The following is a 23789-nucleotide window of genomic DNA, read 5'->3' as shown; positions in this document are numbered from 1 at the left end:
ATGTGGGAGCTGGGTGAAGGAGGTGGAGGAATTGCTGGGGGGCAGTGGGGGGTTGTGGGGAATGGGAGAGGTAAATAGCTCACTAGGCTAGGAATGGTCTTGCTGAAAAAGGGAGATATGTAGGGACAGGTGTCAGTGGATATGTCCTTTGCATAAACAATTGAAGAAACAAGAGAAGAGATATGAGTTTGGAATAGGTGCTGGAGTATTCCTGCTCTTCCCAGTTCCAAATTCAATTGTTCTTGCAGGTGTTCCTAAGAACTGGTTTCCCTATGCACAATCAATGATTGTACTGCCTATCCATGATGCCAGCTGTTTCAGGGCAGACCAATTTCGAGGAGAGAGGAACCTCAAGGGGATCCTAGATTTACACAGAGAAAATGCTTGATGTCTTCTTCAAGGGTAGGAGTGAAGACTGCCTCTCGTTTACTGCTGCCCAAAATGGCAGACAGGAGGGACGTGCACATTTCCAACCAAATCTCAGTCTTTAAACTATGAAATTAAGATCTTAAAAAAAAACATATTATTGGACAAGAAATTGTGCAAAATGAACCTTACCTCCCCCACTGAAATACAATAGGAACATTCCAGATCTGCAAGAGACTTCTCCACGAGGTTGGATAGATATTTGTTCATGTTATCATGGTTAATATCATCCAAATTATAATAACTATAAAACAAAAGTAGTAAAAAAAACATTAGAAATCAAAATGAGCAGTTAAGCTCCACTATGTTCAAATATATGCTATATACATTTTCTTGGAAAAATTTAATTCAGCATCTTCTCATGACATCCCAAAGTACTTATGATGCTAATGTTAATTATCACATATGTTAACAAAAAAACAAACAAGATATTGTTTCAGAAGTACCATTATCGTTATCTTGAAAGAATCTCTGGCAACAGTCCAGGTGCATATGCAACTGGCAAAATGATTATCATTTTTCTTGAGTTAACAATCTGTTCTGATTTTGCATTTGAGCTAAGTTAGAATTTTCAATTATTTTGGTCAGTACTATTGATATATACAGTGCACTGCATCCCCTATTTTGTTTTCTTTCTTGACATCTTGAGGGGTGTATTAAGGTGATTCTTTGAATCCCAAAGAAATTGTTCACGTTAATTTATTGGGTCTAGTATTGTAATAATTTGTATTTACAATGGCATTTAAAATTCTTTGGGGAGAAACAAGATTAAAGAAATACAATAGGTATATGTAAGATACTTTGATATAAGACTGGAGATTCGTACATAAGAACATTGAACAAAGAACAGCACAAGAACAGGCCCTTCCACCCACGATGTCTGTGCCAACCAATGATGCCAATCCAAACTAATTTTATCTTCCTGCACATAGTCTGTTGATGAAGACTAGTGAGAACTAGTGTACAGTGAGTCAAGACTGAGCCTTTCTGATCTGGGCCTGCCATCCAGAATTGCACCTTGGTCTTTCCATGCCTACACTTAACTGGTCTGGATGTAGGTAGCCTACTCTGCTGGTGCAAAGGGTGAAATGTGTTTAGATCAACTGTAGAAGCCTGGGATGATCCCAAATGTCTGAAGCTCATAGTGTTTGTGACCTTGACGTCCATGGGCAAAGTAATCCAGGCACATGTGTAATTCTGCATTTAAGCTTTCAGCTAGGCCAAAGCATGCATTTTGACTGGTGGCCCTTTAAATGGGGAAACATGGCTAGTTTTGTGAGCAGCAAGGAACTGTCCCTTTTTTTAGACTGGTATGGTTGAAAATCACACTGGAGACAAATTTTGGGCATCACACTACTGTTGACATCATTTAGCTGAGCTTTACAATGGAAAAACATGTCCTAGTGCTAATGAAAATTCCTCTGGAAAGTCAGAGTTAAGAAATGAAACAATACTTGCTCTACTCCAGATTAAGCTTATTTACAAATAATATAGCCCGCTTCTTTTCAGAATTATACAAGGAATTTCCAAGCCTCTCTCCCCAGACTGGACAGGAATAGATTCTTCAGCAAATAATATGCTGCAAATTCACAGATAGAAAGCAAAGTTTCTTTCCTTTTGGAAGCTACTGCAAGTTAATTTGTCCCAAGTAAAAATTGACTTTTTGTATACTCACTTCCCACTTGCTTACTTTTCCCATTGCTCTTTACTACAGCTGCCAATATTGAATTTGGCATTTTTCAGTTGAGTTGAAGACAAAATATGGGAAGATGGCAAGAATGAGAAGTTACGATATGCATTTTCTTGTGGAAACCCGAAGTATGTTTCTCAAAAATTTAGATTTATCTAGTTACTTAATATAAACAGGATGGCAATCAATTATGGAATCAAAATTGGTTGTGGAAATGTGAAGTATCATAACCATATGTGTAGAGCCTTTCTAAACTGTAAGGCTAACTGTGCTCAAAAGTGGTATATAAACAATGAATCCAAGAGGATAAAAGTTTGGGACATATAGAAGCTATGTGCAGCATGGAATGATGATCCAATGCTATATTAACAATGTTGAAAAAGATAAGGATAGAATCAGCCCACTGCAATGAAACCAAGGTTGACCACAGGAGAGATGAGCATTTCAAAGGCCACAGAAGTTGAACAGCATGTTGAGGAATAGATCCATAAATCACAGTCACATAGCTTGTCACTGTTACTTTAATCAGGAGGGTTGTAATGAGAGAGTTTCAGACCTTGAGTATCAAAAGTGGAGCTGAAGCAGAAGCTAGTGTTTGTATAAATGGAGAGATGATAGGAATTCTGAACACATGGTTCAGTGAATGGTGGGTCTTTAGAGAAAGGGTGTTCAATGTTTAAGAAAAGGGATTCAAGGATTAGGTGGAGAGTCCGAAGGAAAAGGAGACAGCTAAATAGAGTTAGGTAGGTCAATTACTGGGGCAGTCATTCATGAAATTTTTGTACTTGGTATATGGTGATACCACTGAATTCCAGAACCTAAAATTCGTTGGAGGAGCCTGTGATGGAATGAAGTAAATTGAACCTCCCCGTCTTGCAAAATTATTTAAATATAATTATGCAAATTGAATGTAAAAATTCTAGATTGTTGACTTGGAGATATGAAGATGGCTATTGTAAAAAAATATAAACATGAATATTTGCCACTTGACTGAGAAATTGAAAGATGGTTCATGATAAAGAGAACTATTTAAGCAAGGAATGAAAATTAGCAGGGAAATGCAATTAAAATATTCCATAAGATAGGTAAAATATCATTTCGTGAACAACAAAGAAACATTTTTAGTTAAAGGCTTCACTTTGACTGGTTGAAATTTGCACGTTTTAGAAAAATTGAACACTAGGAACAATTGTATGGGGATTCATCAGCAGTCTCAGCCTGCAAAGAGTATTTACCTGTTGTTCTCCAGTTTAGCAGTAATCTATCCCATCCCTTTGGACAGCTGTTTCATTGAACACCCGAGCAACAGTCTAATTGACTTGTCTTATCACTCCTTTTAAATAGACATTTTATTATACACCCTAGTAACAGAGTAATTGAGTTGTCAAAGGCTTCAATTTAAAAGACTAGCCTCACAGGGTTCCCTAGCATAAGGCTCATAACCTGCATACAAGCAGGGTTGAATATTTACACTGCTGTTAACAGGTGCTGAGATGTTAAATGATTCTAATAGCTGGGGGCGTACTCAGAGAGCCAGCAGGATCGGAATTATAGCCTGTTTGAACACAATAATTACTTGTCCCATGAGAGGAGTCAAAATCAGAGGCAGTTTCATACTAATAGCTGCTAGCACATGGGATAGACTGGCTAACTTCCATTAGTAGCCTTCTGGGAAACACAAGAATAACTCCCTACGGTATCATGAACATGTATAATCAAAATTTCAAACATACCTATAAAACCATCAGCAGTATTATCTGCGGTGTAGAGATGTCATTATTCTTTCAGACATCAGATAGAGGTAACAAATTGTAGGATTGCAATTCACATTATTTGAAGAATAATTGCAACAGGAGGCATGACCTCAGCAAAAACAGGCAAATCATGCTCACAAAAGAAACTTAAATCTGGCTAGCTTTCATTGATACAAAGTACAAATATGCAAAGTATCTTGCACAGATGCAGTGGAATAAAATAAACAGTGAAGTCTGGGAGAGAAAGGAAGAAATGGATGTTACATGTGAAAGCTTTAACACAGAGTAAAATATGGGTTTGCTTGAAGTTACGATTTCTCACAGAGAACTATAGATATCAGTCAAGCATTGTGGGCAGCAGAGTGTGGAAGCCAGAGACACCCTCACAGAAAATCGTGTAGCTTGAGGTAGGCTGTTATATTACTGCAATGATACAAGTCTCAAACCAAATCCAATCAGAGCTATGACATGGGAAAATGACAACAACAAAGATGGAACAGGAGTGAAAAGTGAGATGAAAAACAAAAAAACTGCAGATGTTGCAAATATAAACATGGAAAGTGCAAGGATACTCAGCAAGTTAGGCAGTATTTATGGAGAAATAAACAGAGATACCATTTCAGGTCATAACCATTGAAGACGAACTGTTCTTTCTCCACAGATGCTGCCTTACCTGCTGAGTATACCTGACCTGAAATGTGAGGTTCCTCTTTGAAAGACCTAAAAGAAGTTGGAAAATGTTGCACTTCTGTTTATCAAGTTTTTATTGCTCAACAGCACCAGTCCATCACAAATGAAATAGTCAAAGGCAGAAAGATAATTATAGCAAAAACTAGTATCATTGATAATCACCAACCTTCAGAAGGTTTGTGGGAATATACAAAGTAACACTTTACATGAAACAGTTTATGACATGCAGAAATTAGTGTTGGGAGTATAGGGAGTACACTCTTGTTAGCCGAGAAAGGAAGAACTGTCTGGAAAAAACAATGTTCTCATATACTTAAAGGCAGGGGAGAAGAAGTTGAAGTTCAAATGGAAGATTCCTTTTTGAAAATGAACCGCAAGGAAATGAGAATTGAATACAGGGGACATAGGAGTTCAAGAAACAACTATTAAATTCGCCAATAACACCATTATTAGCATTTTATACTTTTTGTATTCAGCAAGTCTGTTGAGTATTTCAAAATACAATACAGACATATTGTTTTCATTACTGTGCCTCTGTTATATGTACAAAGCAGTGGTGAAATGAATAATTAGGCAATCTCATTAGAATGAATACATAATTGGTCATAAAACTGCAACACAATCGAACAGACAGGCCTAACACATCTGCACCAGGTGCATAATTGTAAGCATGGATTTATAATAAAACATTAATAAATGGCCCACATGTTCTGTACACCAGCATTTTTTCAACCGTTAGTTCATTGTGTGAAGCACTAACAAACATATTATAAATATGTGTTATTATAATTAACGATGAGAAAGTAGTCTTGGTTCTGCACAATACTGAGAAACTTGCCAGTGGCTTACACATTGTGACATAATAAATGAATCCTACTTATGAGTGACTTTCCTCAGAAATGGCTATGTCTCAATTATGGGTGCAACAAATTGTGGTAAATGTATCTACCATTATGCAGGCCTTAGCAAAGCCTAGCATGACTGCTTTGACAACAGAAAGCAAAACTGCAGACTAGAAATTTGAAAGAGAAATAGAAAACATTGCAAATGGTCAGAAGTCAACGTTTGCAGAAAGGACTGACAAGATATTGTACATATTTTGTTGGCAGTGGACCAAAAACAAGTGTGTGTATAATACATGAAATATGACTGTTTGTGCCTCTCATGATGAAAGGAGATGATGGCAATGATAATCTGCCAGAACATACTGCTGGCTAGCCAGTGGTTCCAAAGAGAATCACTGGTTAGTTGCAGTGTGCACTGTAGTACGTTGCATACTTCTGGACCTGCACACAGCAGGCATACCTTTCTATAGATCTTGACTGATCTTTTACCTCTGTACTACTTTCCTGCACTATCCTCATATCCTTCAATTTCCTTAATACCTAAAAATCTATTAATCTCTGTTTTGAATGTACTCAGAGATTGAGCCTCCTCAGTGCTCTTGAATAGAGAATTCCAAAGACTCACAACCCTCTGAGTGAACATGTTTCTTCTCATCTCAGTCCTGAATGAATGACCTTCAATTTTGATATCTTTACCCTGATCAAGACACATGAGCAAGAGGAAACATCATTCCATCATGTAAGAATTTTGTAAAAGATTAGATGTGCATGTGCCTAACACTCTGTTCCACCTTTGGAGTCATCATCAAATGCAGGTGTATTCCCCAAGTTGCTGAGCTGAGGGATCAGACACACTTCATATCTGGGCCCTCAGCTTAATGCATCTTGTGTGACGCATTTGTTTGAATGGGGTCATTTAAATTATGTTTTCAGTTTAATTTCACTGTATTTAAGAGATATTTTAAGTTTATTCAAAAGGAAAAAGGAACCATATGTAAGGTGTAGGAAGCTGAAATTAGACGAGGCCCTAGAGGAATACAAAGGAGGCAGAAAAGAACTTAAACAAGAAATTAGGAAGGTTAAAAGGGGCCATGAAATGCCTTGGCAAGTAGAATTAAGGAGAATCCTAAGGCATTAGGAGCACAAGGGTAGCTAAGGAAGGTTAGTTCCATGCAAGGACAAAGGAGGGGATTTATTCACAGAGCAAGAAGAAATGGGTGAGGTCCTTAATAAGTACTTTGCATCAGTATTTACCAAGGAAGAGTACAGGAATGATGGTGAGATTAGGGAGAGGTATCTTATTTTCATTGGTCAGAACACTGAGAATAAAAGTTGGGAAATCACATTGCAGCTGTATAAAACTTTGGTTAAGCCACATTTGGAATAGTGCAGCAATTCTGGTTATCCTCCCCATAGTGCAGTGATCAGAATTGCTGCGCTATAGGAAAGATGTGGAGGCTTTGAAGAGGGTGCATAAGAGGTTCCTCAGGACACAGAGAAACAAAGAACTGCAGATGCTGGAACCTAGATGAAAAACATGATGATGCTACAGGAACTCAGCAGGCCAGGCAGCATCTGTGGAGAAAAGCCTCGGGTCGACGTTTCGGGTCAAGACCCTTCTTCAGGACTGAAGATAGGAAAAGGGAAGCCCAGTATATAGGAGGGAAAAGCAGAGCAGTGATAGGTGGACAAAAGAGGGGAGGGAGGTATGGTGGGCACAAAGTGGTGGTACGTAGACGTAAGTAAGAGATAATAATAGGCAGATGCGGGGGAGGAGGGGAAAGCAGATCCAGGGTCAAAGGTAAGGAGAGAGAGGAAAATACGTAAAATAAAGTAGAAAAAAAGAGGGAAAAAAAGAAGAGATGAAGCAAGGTGGGTGGGGAGGGGGGTGTTTGTTGGGAAGCGGGGTGGGGATTACCTAAAGTGGGAGAATTCAATGTTTATGCTGTTAGGCTGCAAGGTTCCAAGACGGAAAATGAGGTGCTGTTCCTCCAGTTTGCGCTTGGAATTCTCCTGGCAGTAGAGGAGGTAGAGGACTGACATATCAGTGATAGTGTGGGAGAGGGGAGTTGAAGTGACTGGCAATGGGGAGATGCAGATCGCGGTTACGGAGAGAGTGCAGGTGTTCTGCGAAACGCTCACCTAGTCTGCGTTTGCATTAGGATGTTGCCTCGACTGTAGTGTTTTATTTGCTACAAGGAGTTGGATAAACTTGGATCATTTTCTCTGGAATATTGGAGGCTGAGGGGACGACTTGATCGAAGTATATAAAATTATGAAAGGCATAGATAGGGTAGATAGTCAAGAGTCTTTTTCCCTTAGTGGAAATGTCACATAGTGGAGGGCAAAGGTTTAAGGTGAGAGGGGGAAAGTTTAACGGAGATTTGCAAGGCAAGTTCTTTTCTTTTACACAGAGAATAGTAGGTGCCTGGAATGTACTACCAAAGGAGGTGGTAGAAGCAGATACAATAGTAACATTTAAGAAGCATTTAGACAGACACATGAACAAGCAGGGAATAAAGGGATATGGACCATGTGCAGGCAGCTAGGATTGGTTTAGACTGGCACTCTGGTCAATGACTTGCTCTAGGTTCTATCTACATTTAGGTTTCAAAGCTTAATGTGTTTTTCAATTAAATTTGTTTCTTTTAATTATTTCCATTCCCATTCCACTCCCCCCCACCCCCCCAAGTTTCCAAATGCCCCTGGTCAGAGACATTTTTGGAAACAATGAAAATCCTGTCAGAAAGGCACCAGGTTAGTGAGGCATGGGGCTAGAATGGGGGATGGCTGGAGGTGCAGATCAGCTCCAACACATTATGATTAGTCTAAATTGACGGCACACTGAAAACAAATGAGAGAGTTTGTATTGTAGAAAAAAATACCAGGCTTATCTTCACTCTTTACCATATTCAGAGAGCAAAGTCAATGGAGTTTAGTCATATCTGCTGATGGATTGTTCAGGCAGATTTGTTCTATATATTGGTTTGTACCATTCTGAATGGAACTGTGTGAAAGTGGGCAAAATATGAATAATTGGAGCAACAAATAATCTGCTGGAGGAACTCAGTGGGTTGAGTAGCATCTGTGGGAGGAAAGGAATTGTTGACGTATTGGGTCAAAACCCCGCATCAGGGCTGAGAATGGAGAGGCGAGGTGGCCAGCATAAAGAGTGGTGGTGAGACAGGAGCCCGAGGTGATTGGTGGACTGAGGAGGGGTGTGAGATGACAGGCATATTGTGCCAGATAGGTGAGGGGAAGGGGGGGGTGGAGTTGGGAGACAGTGGCAGGTGAATGATGGATGAAGGCAAAGAGAAGAAAAAGGGAGAGGCAAATGGAGTGACATCGGTGAGTGGAAGGTTGGAGACAGCTGCTGGATGGAGATAAGCAGGAACACAAAGGGCTGCAAGTGCTGGAATCTGGTAAGTAAAGGAGGTGATAACGGGAACTGTTAGGGGAGAGGTGAATAGCAGATGGAACCAGAAGCAGATAGGGGAGGGGGGGGGGTGGTGGTGGTGCAGTGCAGATTCCAGCAAATGTTGTCATAGGTAAAACACGGCAACTCTCAGAGGGAGAACATACAATGCTCTGCAGTCCTGCCACGTATAATCATGAATGGCAATGGACAATTAAACAGCCAATGGGAGGAAGAGATTCCTGACACAATGATTATGAACACAACGATAATGATCTGGGAACCATCACAGACTCATTAGGCTGAATGGCCTCCTTTTATGTTATAAGAATATATGAAAATATAATATATGAAATACCAATGATGTCACTTGATAGAGTGATATCAAGCTGCCTTGATAGATTGGTAAGGACAAGCTCAAGTCGATTTACCCCTTGTGTTGGTTACTCTCTGCCTACCACATATCCAATATGATAGTCATGGCCCTCAGAAGATGGTCAGTGGTGGGGCGACTGAGCCATTCTTGGTGATGGCACTGAAGTTCCCCTCCCAAATTACACACTGTGGTCTTGTTGCTCTCATGTACTCCTTCCAAATGTTATTCAACTGAGATAATCAACTGAGAGGAAAAAAAAGGTGGCAATCAGGAGCAGGTTACCTTGCCCATGTCTGACCTCATACCAGGACATTTTATGGGGCCTGGAGTCAAAGTTGAGGCAAGATATGTCTTATTACATGGAATGACTTATGCTCTTCTTTGGGAAGGGGATCCCTGACGATCCCACTGCTTCCCTGGATGTCCACCTCCAAAACCACTATGCTCGATGGTAAGTCAGAGAAGTGTGGTGGCCATTCCTGTTTCTGATCTACCACTCCTTGGCATTTCAATCAAGGTTCCTTACTTGAATAATAGCTCCTGTCGGAGCCATGTATATGAGGAAAAAAACACTTTGTGCAGTGTATAAATACAGACTGGAATGGCATTGCCTGAAAATGTAGTGGATATTACTTCAAAGTGGCTTTTGAAATGAAATTGAATAAATAATTAAGGCTATTGAGAAGGTCTATCTGGAAAGATAATGGTAATGTGACTGATTGGATTTCTCTACGGGAGGACAAATGGCCTCCTCCTGAGCTGTAATGTTTCTATATTTCTATAATTTAAGTTCTTCCTCACCCCTTAGTTACAACTAACCTCCAGGCTGTACCGTGTAATGCTTTACCTAGACTCAAAGACAAAGGAAATGATTTCTAAAAGGAGTTCAAACAGCCTCGTATTTTAAATAAAACTGACTAAAACGTTTCAAGATATGATGAGGTTAGTAACTCAACAGCTCTTTATGTGATATGGCTGGTAAAAACAGTAATCGATTAATTGAGCCAAATAAATTGATCTTTCATCTACTTCTGCAAAATAAAGATACCTTTACTAACCTGGGATTCATGATAAGGCGTCGGAAAAAATAAGTCCAAGTAATGTAATCCATGGCATCTTGTTTGGATGTGATTGTTCCAGCAGAAATTTCAGCATTCATGTGATCAGAGAGGACCTCCAATAAACTGCAATGTGGGAAACATGTTATAGTTATGTAACAAGCAGGAGGAGCATCAATGCTTTTACTTGGGATCAAATGATTTAAAGTGAAGATTTTGTCAGATGCTCAAATTTGAAAACACAGGTAGTCTTCTCTCTGGTGAAATGCTTTTGCCAGGGAACATTTCCTGTTCCTTCAACCAATTTAGTGTGACACTCATACAAATGTTACTTGTTGGCCAGTATTGCATTACTATCGCCATGATTACTAGGCAATGAGCCTGATCAGGTTTCAGACCTCTCGGTGGGAAAGCATTTTGGAGATAGTGACCATAGCTCCTTGACCTTTACTATAGCCTTGCAGAGGAATAGGAGCAGATGATATGGGAAAGTATTTAACTGGGGAGGGGGAATTATGATGCTATTAGGCAGGAACTTGGGAGCGTAAATTGGGAACAGATGTTCTTGGGGAAGTGCACAGTGGAAATGTGGAGGTTGCTTAAGGAATACTTGCATGGGGTTCTGGATAGGTTTGTCCCATTGAGGCGGGGTAAGGATGGTACAGTGAAATAACTGTAGTTGACACGAGATGTAGAATATCAGGTCAAGAGGAAGAAAGAAGCTTACCTAAGGTTTAGATAGCATGGATCAGACAGGGCTCTGGAGAGTTACAAGGTAGCCAGGAGGGAGCTTAAGAATGGACTTAGAAGAGCTAGAAGGGGGCATGAGAAGTCCTTGGCAAGTAGGATCAAGGAAAACCCCAAGGCGTTCTACACATATGTGAAGAATAAGAGGATGACTAGAGTGAGGGTAGGACTGACCAGGGATAAAAGAGGAAACATGCGCCTGGAGGTAGGGGAGGTCCTTAATGAATACTTTGCTTCAGTATTCACCAGAGAGAGATACTTTGACATTTGTGAGGATGGCGTACGACAGACCGGTATGCTAGGGCATGTCGATGTGAGGAAAGAGGATGGGCTGGAACTATTGAAAAACATTAGGATAGATAAGTCACTGGGGCCAGATGGGATATGTCCAAGGTTTTACGGGAAGCTAGGGAGGAGATTGCTGCGCCTTTAGCGACGATCTTTGCGTCCTCACTGGCCACAGGAGTAGTGCCAGATGATTGGAGGGTGGCAAATGTTGTTCCTTTCTTTAAGAAAGGAAGTAGGGATAACCCTGGGAATTACAGACCAGTGAGTCTTACTTCAGTGGTGGGCAAATTAATTTAAGAAAAAAATTTTTTTAAATTTATTTTATTTACAGCGTGGTAACAGGCCCTTCTGGCCCAACGAATCTGCGCCACCCATTTTAAACCCATATTAACCTACCCGTACGTCTTTGGAATGTGGGAGGAAACCAGAGCACCCGGAGGAAACCCATACAGACACGGGAGAACGTACAAACTCCTTACAGACAGTGACAGGAATCAAACCCCGATCGCTGGCGCTGTAATAGCGTCGTGCTAACCGCTACGCTACCATGCCGGACAACCGTGTACTGGAGAACATTCTTAGAGACAGGATTTATGGGCATCTAGAGAAGCAGAGGCTGATTAGGGACAGTCAGCACGGCTTTGTGAGGGGCAGGTCGTGCCTCACGATGCTGACTGAATTCTTTGAGGATGTGACAAGCACATTGATGAAGGTAGAGCAGTGAATGTGGTGTACATGGATTTTAGTAAAGCGTTTGATAAGGTTCCTCATGGAAGGCTTATTCAGAATATCAGGAGGCATGGGATCCAGGGAAACTTGGCTGTGTGGATTCAGAGTTGACTCACCCATAGAAAACAGAGGGTGGTGGTAGATGAAGCGTATTCTGCCTGGAGGTCAGTGACCAGTGGTGCTCCGCAGAGATCTGTTCTGGTACCCCTGCTCTTTGTGATTTTTATGAATGACTTTGATGAGGATGTGGAAGGGTGGGTTAGTAAGTTTACTGATGATACAAAGGTTGGTGGTGTTGTGGACAGTGTAGAAGGTTGCTGTAGGTTACAACAGGATGTTGTTAGAATGCAGAGCTGGGCTGAGAAGTGGCAGATGGAGTTCAACCTGGATAAATGTGAAGTGATACACTTCGGGAGATCGAATTGGAAGGCAGAATACAATGTTAATGGCAGGACTCTTAGAAGTGTGGAGGAACAGAGGGATCTTGGGGTCCACGTCCATAGATCCCTCAAGGTTGCCAGACAGGTTGATAGGGTTGTTAAGAAGGCATATTGAGTGTTGGCATTCACTAGTCGGGGTATTGAGTTCAAGAGCTGCGAGGTGATGTTGCAGATCTATATAACTCTAGTCAGACCACACTTGGAGTATTGTGTTCAGTTCTGGTCGCCTCATTGTAGAAAGGATGTGGAAGCTTTAGAGAGGGTGCAGAGAAGATTTACCAGGATATTGCCTGGATTGGAGAGCACATCTTATGAGGATAGGTTGAGTGAGCTAGGGCTTTTCTCTTTGGAGAGGAGGAGGATGAGAGGTGACTTGATAGAGGTGTACAAGATGATAAGAGGCATAGATTGAGTGGTCAGTCAGAGACTTTTTCCCAGTGCGACAATGGCTAACACGAGGGGACATAATTTTAAGGTGATTGGAAGAAGGTATAAAGGGATGTCAGGGGTAAGTTTTTTTTTACACAGAGAGTGGTGGGTGCATGGAACGCAGTGCCTGCAGAGGTTGTGGGGGCAGATACATTAGGGACATTTAAGAGACTCTTAGATAGGCACACGAATGATAGAAAAATAGGGGGCCATGTGGGAGGGAAGGGTTAGATAGATCTTAGAGCCGGATAAAATGTCGGCACAACATTGTGGGCCAAAGGGTCTGTACTGTGCTGTTGTGTTCTATGTTCTATGATTACCATCTGTAGTTTACGAAATTGAATGGCTAAAATATTTGATTATTTCTTATCACTTTAATCAATATTTAGTAGATTACATTCCTCAATTTTGTGTTAACATTAAAACTGAAGGAAGTGGGTTTGGATTTTTTTTTAAAAGGAGCAAATGAAACAATTCAGTTATCAATGACAACACACAAAGATCTGGATCGTCAATTATGCAAGAAATTCTTTAATGCATAAGATATTTTGCAAAATCTACTTTCTAAATATGTCCATAACTGTGGATTTTCAATTTGACTGGTTATTTTGGTTTTCATTCTCCTTCAGGGTTATTTTCAAATCTAAATGTAATAATTGATTACATACATTTCCAGATAATATCCTAGTATAAAAATATTCAGAAGCTGACAATTAATCTGGTTAAATTCCAATAATGACCAAATTTTATCTTAAAACAAATTTAGTCCTTTGTAAAGTCAATGACAAAGCATGCATCAGTGATCCTTTAGCCCTTTTCTGGCCCACTATTTTAATTCATTTGGTGTGTGATTACATAGCCTGGTATCAGACTGAGTTAATTTGATTAGTGTGCGAGGAAAAAGGTACTTATGACACGTTGTCCCTTTACGTTTGGGAAATGGGCTTTAAATCAAAAATAAATGACATGACAGAAAGCTTCTCTCTATTGGATGTAACTCATCTGTGTGAACTGTTTTTTGCCAATATCAACCTGATTATTTGTGGCCTGAAGTATTCATGAGATGACAGTCTCCCTCAGAAAGGCCATTGCAACTGTTTCGTGCAGGCAATAAAGATGTAACTGTACTCTTTTCAGTTGGATTTAAGTATATTGTTTGGATAAAGCAAGAGTTTTAATTTGACTTTTACTGAAATGTTTCAAAGACTGGAACAGAAAATGGGAATGAATTATATCCCTCATAGAAACAAATAAGTTTAAGAAATGTTGAACTTAATGTACAGCTTATAGGTAAAACAACAAATGTCATGAAGTTCTATGATTTGCTGTTATTGTCTTCATAAAACTCACCTTGATTCAACAGGGAAGGGTTCATACAGAAACTTCTTGTAGAAATCTTTTTTAATGTCATGGACCAATATCACAGCCTTTCCCTGGTCATCAAACTGTGGCCTACCTGCACGGCCCATCATCTGCAGAACATCTGAAGTCAAACAAACGAGAAATTTTATGTTTTACTCATTTATAATTCTAGTAACCATGTTGTAAGATAATTATAAATGAGAAAAGACATTCAGCCCACCTCAGTCCTCACATTCAGTAAAATCCTAACCTCTGCCTAATGCAGCATTTAAGAGTTCTTCAAATGATTGAAGCACCTTCTTCCTTGGCTTAATAGTAGTAATTAAGACAGAAGATGAAGGGTTCAAGCTCCTCACCATGATTTGAGCAGGCTGACAAAATCAGTGTATTCAGAGGCAACTGCTTTATTGGAGGTTCAATCTCTTAGGAGATATTAAACCAATGCACTTTCTACCTGATCAGGACATGATACCCAATATCATTTTATAAAAGGCAGGAATGTTCTGTTCCCTGCCAACACTTATCCCTCAATTTGCATCATTTGAAACACTTTAAGTGGACCTACTGCAATAATGATTTTGTGGCTTTGTTGAGCACATACTAATATGCTTGCCCATGTAACAGTGACTACTTCAAAAGTAATTCATTCTCATCAACTGTCTTTTAAAGTAAAAACAACAAAATAAATGCAGCACTTTATTCATTCTACTTGGAAGTTTCTACCACTTGTTTGTGTTCTAATTAATCCTAAAATTATCTTTTACTAGTTTGAGCCCAAGTCTCTGTTTTATTTTATCTTATTAATCCATAGAGGCTTTCTCTGATACATTCTTGTTAGACTGAAGTTTGCTTATCTCAGTCATTTTGGTTCTGATATGCAGCATTATTTTTTAATGGACAGACTTGTTCATTCCAAAGCCAACTTGTCTGACTTCCCTCAATGCTCACCTGAAATGTTGCTCGCTATCTTTTAGGTTCATCTAAGTCCAATTCGTCCATTCATAAACTTACTGCCCTACAGTGGCTCCGAGTTAAGCAACACTTCAATTTTAATATTCACATCTTTGTTTTCAAACCCCACCCGATCTCATTCCTCCCTACTTTTCTAGCTTTCTCCTGCCCTACAATCTTTGCATTTGAGCATCCCGATTTTAATCACTCCGCCACTGGGTGCCTTGTCTTCAGTCATCAAGACTTTAAGCTGGAACTTCCTCCCAAAATGTGTCTGCCTCTTTCTTTAATTTTCTTCCTTAAGACACTCTGCGGTTAGGATGGAAATTGGTGGCCACTCAAAAGGTGGAAAGAGCAGGAATCTTCAAGAAAGACATCACTTTCAAAGAGGTACCCACAGTGTGACAGGTTGGTGAAGATGACAATACATTGAAGGAGTGCAGTCCAGAACATGATACCGGGGGCAAAGGACTGTATGGAGGGAACTGCAGAACATAAAAATACTGCAGTGTTAGGGGGTTCCAGGGTTGAGCCGAAGGGTGAAGACAGGTATTTTGCAACAGACAATGCTGTAAGTTCCACATGATGTGTTGCCTTTCTGTGTAAAGGAAATCATAAAGAGGGTGTCATGTACTCTGCACCAGGAGTAGTAAGCAAGAAACTGTGATATATGGCAGCAGCAATAACCTGGTAGAAAAGTGAGTGAGGTCCTGCAGGCAGATATTAAGGAGTTTGGAAAACAGGACCTCAAGTGTGCTAATTTTTGGATTATTCTTGGTTCCATGTGTTAGTGTACGGCTGGAGAGCTTTGGATTCCTGGGGTATTAAGACCAGTTTTCGGCGAGTTGGGACCCATACAGTCCAGATGAATTGCACCTCAATAGAGCTGTGACTGATGTTTTTCTGTGATGTTTGCTAACGGGGTGGGGGGATGGTTTAACAAATTTGACAGGGAATGAGCACCAGGATACAGCAAGGAAAAGGATAGAAATAATACAAACAGGACTGGAAGAAATAAATAGCATGAGCACAAGAAATAGTAGGGGTTCAGATTATACCAGACTGAGAGTACAAGAAAGTTCATTATAATTTCATTAAAAGTTTACCGCACATGTGTGGAGACCCACCTTCCATGCAGGCGAACCGGCTCTGAAAATGACGCATGCGTTGGCAGAGAGGCCAGCCACAAAATGGCGCTGGGCCCTCTTCTCCATCAGCAAGGGGAGAAAGCCCGCGCACAGGAAGAGGTTCTGGTGGCGCACCTCTGACGTCATCACCGCCCAGAGAGAGCGGGAGCTTAACTGTTTAAAAGCCAGCGCGGCGAGGAGTACAACCTGCCGAATGCGTGTCGTTATTTCTAGCTCAGTGCGTAGCCTATCGCCACATTGGTGACCCCAACGGTCCAAATGGGATTTGGACCAAAGATGATCGACTCTTCACCCGTTCACGCAGTTTCGCTAAAACTGCCACCCTTCTGGACGCTGCGGCCATGCTTGTGGTTTGATCAAGCAGAGGCCCAGTTCCAGATTCAGCAGATATCTTCTGATTCCACGCGTTACTATTACGTGGTGAGCTCCCTTGACCAGGAGACAGCCGCCCAGGTTGAGGATTTCATACAGTCGCCCCCGGAGGAAGGCAAATATGCAGCATTCAAAGCGCTGGTCATAAGGACCTTCGACCTCTCATGGCGGGAGCGAGGTGCCCGCTTGCTGAACCTCGATGGTTTGGAGACAGGCCGCCGTCAGCATTGATGAACGAGATGCTGGCCCTGGCTGACGGACACAAGCCTTGCCTCATGTTTGAGCAGGCGTTCCTAGAGCAACTGCCCGAGGACATACATCTGTTACTGGCCGACGCAGATTTCAGTGACCCCCAGAAGGTGGCGGCCCGGGCAGATGTGCTGTGGAAAGCCAAGAAGGAAAGCGGGGCATCCGTTGGACAGATTACCAAGCCATGTGCCCAACAGCAGGACAGACCAGGCCCGGCAACGGACCGCACACAACCCAGAGGCAGGAGTGAGGAGGCCAATACACAGTAGTGTTTCTACCACCAGCTGTGGGGCACAGAAGCCCGCTGGTGTCACCCGCCCTGCGAGTTCCTGGGAAATGCCAAGGCCAGCCATTGCTAATGACTACGGAGGCTGGCCACCAGGACAGCCTCTTGTACGTCTGGGACAAACAGTCGGGACGCCGCTTCTTGGTCGACACCGGTGTGGAAATCAGTGTCTTACCCCCGATGGGGTACGACACCTGCAACAGGGAGCCAGGACCCACCCTGAAGGCCGCAAACGGTAGCATGATACGAACATAAGGCATCCGCACAGTGCAGTTGCAGTTCGGCGCCAGCCGGTTCACGTGGGACTTCACACTGGCCATGCAGGCGAACCGGCTCCGAAAACGACGTGCACGTCGGCAGAGAGGCCAGCCACAAAATGGCGCTGGGCCGCCTTCTCCACCAGTGAGGGAAGAAAGCCTGTGCGCGGGAAGCAGTTCTGGTGGCACACCTCTGACGTCATCGCCACCCGGAGAGGGTGGGAACTTAACTGTTTAAAAGCCAGTGCGGCGAGGTTCGCAATAAACCGGCCTCAAGTGCAACCTACCGACTGTGTGTCATTATTTCTAGCTCACTGCGTAGCCCATTGCTACACATGCATGTATGCAAATGCACACAATATATTGATCAAGGTTAGGCAGCTGCAGGTGCATGTGGAGTTATAAAATAACAATAGGAATTTTGGAAATTCAGGTGTCAGTGGTTTGGTTTGGAAACTCGTGCTCAGAGAGTTGCTTATCACACAAAACAAACTAATTAAACTTGACACTTCAGACGCCAAATTGAAGAAAATTGCCTTTGAGACTACTCCTTACTACCACATGAAAATTCCCAGCAACACAGTCACCACAGTGCCCCAGAACATCACAACTGAAAGAGTCCAATCAAGCTACTCAGAAATCCTAGTGTAATTTTCTAGGTTTAGTCATAAGAGAGAGGGTAGAGGGATATCGTTTCATCTCAATTTGCCTTTCTTTTCACATTTTCACCACAGCCTGTCCATTTACTGTGGCTGCAATCAATGGCAAGTGATCTGAAATTACAATCCATATACTCTTGCCTTGTCAAACGGACCAGAGGTCTCATCCTAACCTCCATTTGTGCCACTCAATACACCAATCAGACAAGGTGTGCTGACCAACCTGACCAGATTTTAGCCCCTGTTGGAACAACATGCTAGACATGTGCACGACAACAAATTCATTTTATTGTTATTCACTAATCTAGAGGAACAGATACGTAGAAAAATCACAGTGAGATTCAAGAATAATAGTTGTAGCAGTAGGGGAGTTCATCTTCCCCAATATTAACTGGGATACTTTAGTGTGAAAGGCACAGACATGGTGCATCCAGGAGAGGTTTTTGAGCCAATCCTATTAGAGAAAGGGCAGTCCTGAACCTAACCTTAGGGAATGCAGCTGGGCAATTGGTTGAAGTTAGGGGGACAGACAGGAGATTCTGTGATTGCAAAAGCAACACCAGGATGCTGTGTTGCCTCCTGAGTGCCAGGATCAGGGACGTTTTGGAGCAGCTGCAGAATATTCTCAAAGGGGAGGGCAAGCAACCAGAGGTCATGGTGCATCTTGGTACCAACAACATAAACACGAAGAGGGATGAGGTCCTGCACAGTGAATATAGAGAGTTGGGAGAGAACCTAAGAAGCAGGACCTCAAGGGTAGTAATGTCTGGATTACTCCCAGTGCCAAGTACTAGTGAGGGTATAAACAGAAAGATAGCTCAGATGATTGCGTGGTTGAGGATCTGGTACAGGGGGCAGGGATTAAAGTTCTTGGTTCATTGGGATCTCTTCTGGGGTAAGGATGACCTGTACAAGAGAGACAGGTTGCACCTGAACTGGAGGGGGACCAATATCCTAGCTGGGAGATTTGCTAGTACTACTCGTGAGGGTTTAAACCAGAGTGGCTGATGGGAAATTGGAGGATAATACTGTAGCCAATGAGAGCACATTTTGTCGTCAGGATAGACAGGCTCACAGTAAAAGGAGAGGAAAGACCATTGGTTTAAACTGCATTTATTTCAATGCTAGAGGATTGACAGGTAAGGTGGATGAACTCAGGGTGTGGATTGGCTCTGGGAACTGGGATATCATAGCCATAACAGAAGCATGGCTGAGGGAAGGGCAGGACTGGGAGCTCAATGTTCTAGGATACAGATGCGACGGGCATGACAGAGGTGCAGGTAAGAGAGTAGGTGGGGTTGCCTTCGTGATGAAACAATGGTAATTAGAGAAGATATCCTTGAGTGATCATCCAGAGGCCATATGGATAGAACGTAGAAACAAGAGGGTGAGGGTCACTTTGATAGGATTGTATTGTAGGCCCCCAATAGTCAGCGGGAATTGGAGGAGCAGATATGTAGAGAGATTGCAGCTTGTTATAAACATAACAGGGTAGTATTAGGGGGAGATTTTAACTTCCCTAATAAGACCATAAGACAAAGGAGCAGAAGTCGGCCATTTGGCCCATCGAGTCTGCTCCGCCATCCATTCTCCCATTTAGCCCCACTCCCCTGCCTTCTCCCCATAACTTTTGGTGCCCTGGCTACTCAGATACCCATCAATCTCTGCCTTAAATACACCCAATGACTTTGCCTCCACAGCCACCCGTGGCAACAAATTCCACAGATTTACCACTCTCTGGCTAAAGAAATTTCTCCGCATCTCTGTTCTGAATGGGCGCCCTTCAATCCTGTAGTCACATCCTCCTGTACTAGATTCCCCTACCATGGGAAACAACTTTGCCACATCTATTCTGTCCAGACCTTTTAACATTCAAAATGTTTCAATGAGGTCCCCCCTCATTCTTCTGAACTCCAAGGAGTACAGCCCAAGAGCCGTCAAACGTTCCTCATATGTTAACCCTCTCATTCCTGGAATCATTCTAGTGAATCTTCTCTGAACCCTCTCCAACGTCAGCACATCGTTTCTTAAATAAGGAGCCCAAAACTGCACAAAGTACTCCAAGTGAGGTCTTACCAATGCCTTATAGAGCCTCATCATCACATGCCTACTCTTATATTCTATTCCTCTAGAAATGAATGCCAACATTGCATTTGCCTTCTTCACCACCGACTCAACGTGGAGGTTAACTATCCTGCACGAGGACTCCCAAGTCCCTTTGCATCTCTGAATTTTGAATTTTCTCCCCATTTAAATAATAGTCTGCCCACTTATTTCTTCTACCAAAGTGCATGACCATACACTTTCCAACACTGTATTTCATTTGTCACTTCTTTGCCCATTCTCCTAGTCTATCCAAGTCTCTCTGTTTCCTCAACACTACCCGCCCCTCCACCTGTCTTTGTATCATTGGCAAACTTAGCCACAAAGCCATTTATTCCATAATCAAAATCATTGATATACAATGTAAAAAGAAGCGGCCCCAACACGGACCCCTGCGGAACACCACTGGTAACCGGCAGCCAACCAGAATGGGATCCCTTTATTCCCACTCTCTGTTTCCTGCCAATCAGCCAATGCTCTATCCATGCTCGTAACTTTCCTGTAGTTCCATAGGCTCTTATCTTGTTTAGCAGCCTCATGTGCGGCACCTTGTCAAAGGCCTTCTGAAAATCTAAATATACAACGTCCACTGCATCTTCTTTGTCTAGCCTGCTTGTAATTTCCCCAAAAAATTGCAACAGGTTTGTCAGGCAGGATTTTCCTTTAAGGAAACCATGCTGAGTTCGGCCTCTCTTGTCATGTGCCTCCAGATACTCCGTAATCTCATCCTTGACAATCGACTCCAACAACTTCCCAACCACTGATGTCAGGCTAACAGGTCTATAATTTCCTTTTTGCTGCCTCGCACCCTTCTTAAATAGCGGAGTGACATTTGCAATTTTTCAGTCCTCCGGAACCATGCCAGAATCTACTGATTCTTGAAAGGTCATTACTAAAGCCTCCGCAATCTCTACAGCTACTTCCTTCAGAACACGAGGGTGCATTCCATCTGGCCCGGGATATTTATCTACCCTTAGGCCATTTAGCTTCCTGAGTACCTTCTCTGTTGTAATTTTGACTGCACACACTTCTCTTCCCTGACACCCTTGAGTGTCCGGTATACTGCTGATGACTTCCTCAGTGAAGACTGATGCAAAATACTCATTCAGTTCCTCTGCCATCTCCTTGTCTCCCATTACAATTTCTCCAGCGTCGTTTTCTATCGGTCCTATATCTACTTTCACCTATCTTTTACTCTTTATATACTTGAAAAAGTTTTTAGTATCCTCTTTGATATTATTTGCTAGCTTCCTTTCATAGTTCATCTTTTCCTTCCTAATGACCTTCTTAGTTGCCTTTTGTAAGTTTTTAAAAGCTTCCCAATCCTCTATCTTCCCTCTAATTTTTGCTTCCTTGTATGCCCTCTCCTTTGTTTTTACTTTGGCTTTGACTTCTCTTGTCAGCCACAGTTGTGTCCTTTTGCCATTTGAAAATTTCTTCTTTTTTGGAATATATCTGTCTTGCACTTTCCTCACTTCTTGCAGAAACTCCAGCCATTTCTGCTCTGCTGTCCTTCCCGCTAGTGTTCCTTTCCAGTCAACTTTGGCCAGTTCCGCTCTCATGCCACTGTAATTTCCTTTACTCCACTGACTGGGCCAACTATAGTGTAAAAGGCTTGGACAGAGTGGAATTTGTGAAATGTGTCCAAGAAAGCTTCCTTTATCAAAATATAGAGGGACCTAGTAGAGAGGGTGCAACACTGATAGAGGTATATAAGATCGTGAGGGGCATAGACAGGGTGAAAGCACATAGTCTTTTTCCCAGGGAGTGGGTGCTAAAAACAAAAAGACATAGGTTTAAGGTCAGAGGCAAGAGATTTAAAAGGGACATCAGGGGCAACTTCATGCAAAAGGTGGTGCGTATTTGGAATGAGCTGCCAGATATAGTGATTGAGACAGGTACATTAGCAACATTTAAAAGACATCTAGATAAGTAGATGGATAGGAGAGGTTTTGAGGGCTTTGGGCCAAACGCAGGCAGATGGGACTAGCTCGTTGGGCAACACAGTCAGCATGGACAAGTTGGGCCAAAGGGCCTGTTTCCATGCTGTATGACTCTAAGTGTCAAAGGGACAGCGTTTTAGACACAGTGTCCATAATCTAACTTTCATGGTAGTTATGGAAAGGGATAAGGATGATCTGGAATTTAAGGTCCAGAAATGGGGGAAGACCTGGCAAAATTAGACAGGGAGTAGCCACTTGTAGGTGGGTTTACATCTGACAAATGGGAGTCATTCAAAAGTGAAAAAATGAGAGTTCGGGGCCAACATATTCCCATAAAGGTGAAAAGGACAGATAGCAAATCCAAGGAACCCTGGATGTCAAGGGATATCAAGGGCTAGATTAAGTGGAAATGTACTACATGGAACATGGAACGTAGAACAGTACAGCACAGAACAGGCCCTTCGGCCCACAATGTTGTGTCAACATGGCTAATCCCTTCATAGCTAATGCCTATATCCCTCTATTTTCCTCTCATTCATGTGCCCATCCAAGCACCTCTTAAAAGCCCCCAATGAATTTGCCTCCACCACCCCATCAGGCAATGCATTCCAGGCATCGCATTCCAGGCATCCACCACTCTCTCAGTAAAAAATGTACCCCTCACGTCTGTTCTGAACCTACCCCCTCTCATCTTAAGTGCATGCCCTCTGGTACTGGATCACTCAATAATGGGAAAAAGATATTGCTTGTCCACCCTATCTATGCCCCTCATAATTGTATACACTTCCAACAGATTTCCCCTCAGCCTCCACTGCTCCAGAGGAAAAAGCCCAAGTTTGTCCGGCCTATCCTGATAGCACATGCCCTCTAATCCAGGCAGCATCCCAGGAAAACTCCTCTGCACCCTCTCTAAAGCCTCAACATCCTTTCTATAGGGAGGTGACCAGAACTGCATGCAATATTCTAAATGTGGCCTAACCAGAGTTCTACAGAGATGCATCAGAACTTTTTGACTCCTATACTCAATACCTCGATTAATAAATGCAAGCATTCCATAAGCCTTCTTAACCACCCTATCTACCTGTGTAGCCACTTTCAATGAGTCATGGACTTGCACCCCAAGGTCTCTCTGCTTTTCAACACTGTTAAGGGTCTTGCCCTTTAGAATGTACTGCCTCTTGACATTAGTCCTGCCAAGGTGCAACACCTCACATTTATCCGGGTTAAACTCCATCTGCCATTTCTCTGCCCACATCTGCAACTGATCTATATCACGCTGTATCCATCGCCAGTCTTCTACACTACTCACAACTCCACCAATCTTGGTATTGTCTGCAAACTTACTAACCCACCCATCAACATACTCATCCAGGTCATTTATGTACATCACAAACAGCAGAGGTCCCAGTACAGATCCCTGCAGAACACCACTACTCACAGGCTTCCAGCCCGAATAAGTCCCTTCAACCACCACCCTCTGTCTTACTTGTACTGCAAGTAATTGAAATAAAAATAGGGGATGCCCTTCAGGAGAATGGAAAGTACAGGAGGGTACTTAAAATTAGGGAGCAC

General features: G+C 42.3%; 1 protein-coding gene across 1 annotated transcript in view; it reads right to left on the bottom strand.

Moving 5' to 3' along the window:
- ascc3 (activating signal cointegrator 1 complex subunit 3) overlaps nt 1-23789 on the bottom strand; it is a 343029-nt gene that overhangs the window by 64723 nt on the left and 254517 nt on the right. The window contains 3 exon segments of the mRNA XM_052024551.1: nt 559-670; nt 10255-10380; nt 14238-14370. Of these exon segments, the coding sequence (XP_051880511.1) occupies nt 559-670; nt 10255-10380; nt 14238-14370 (371 nt within the window).

Source organism: Pristis pectinata, chromosome 10 (genome assembly GCF_009764475.1).
Source record: "Pristis pectinata isolate sPriPec2 chromosome 10, sPriPec2.1.pri, whole genome shotgun sequence".
Classification (NCBI taxonomy): domain Eukaryota; kingdom Metazoa; phylum Chordata; class Chondrichthyes; order Rhinopristiformes; family Pristidae; genus Pristis; species Pristis pectinata.
The sequence above is the reverse complement of the archived record's forward strand: the minus strand, read 5'-3'. Positions and strand labels throughout refer to the sequence as shown.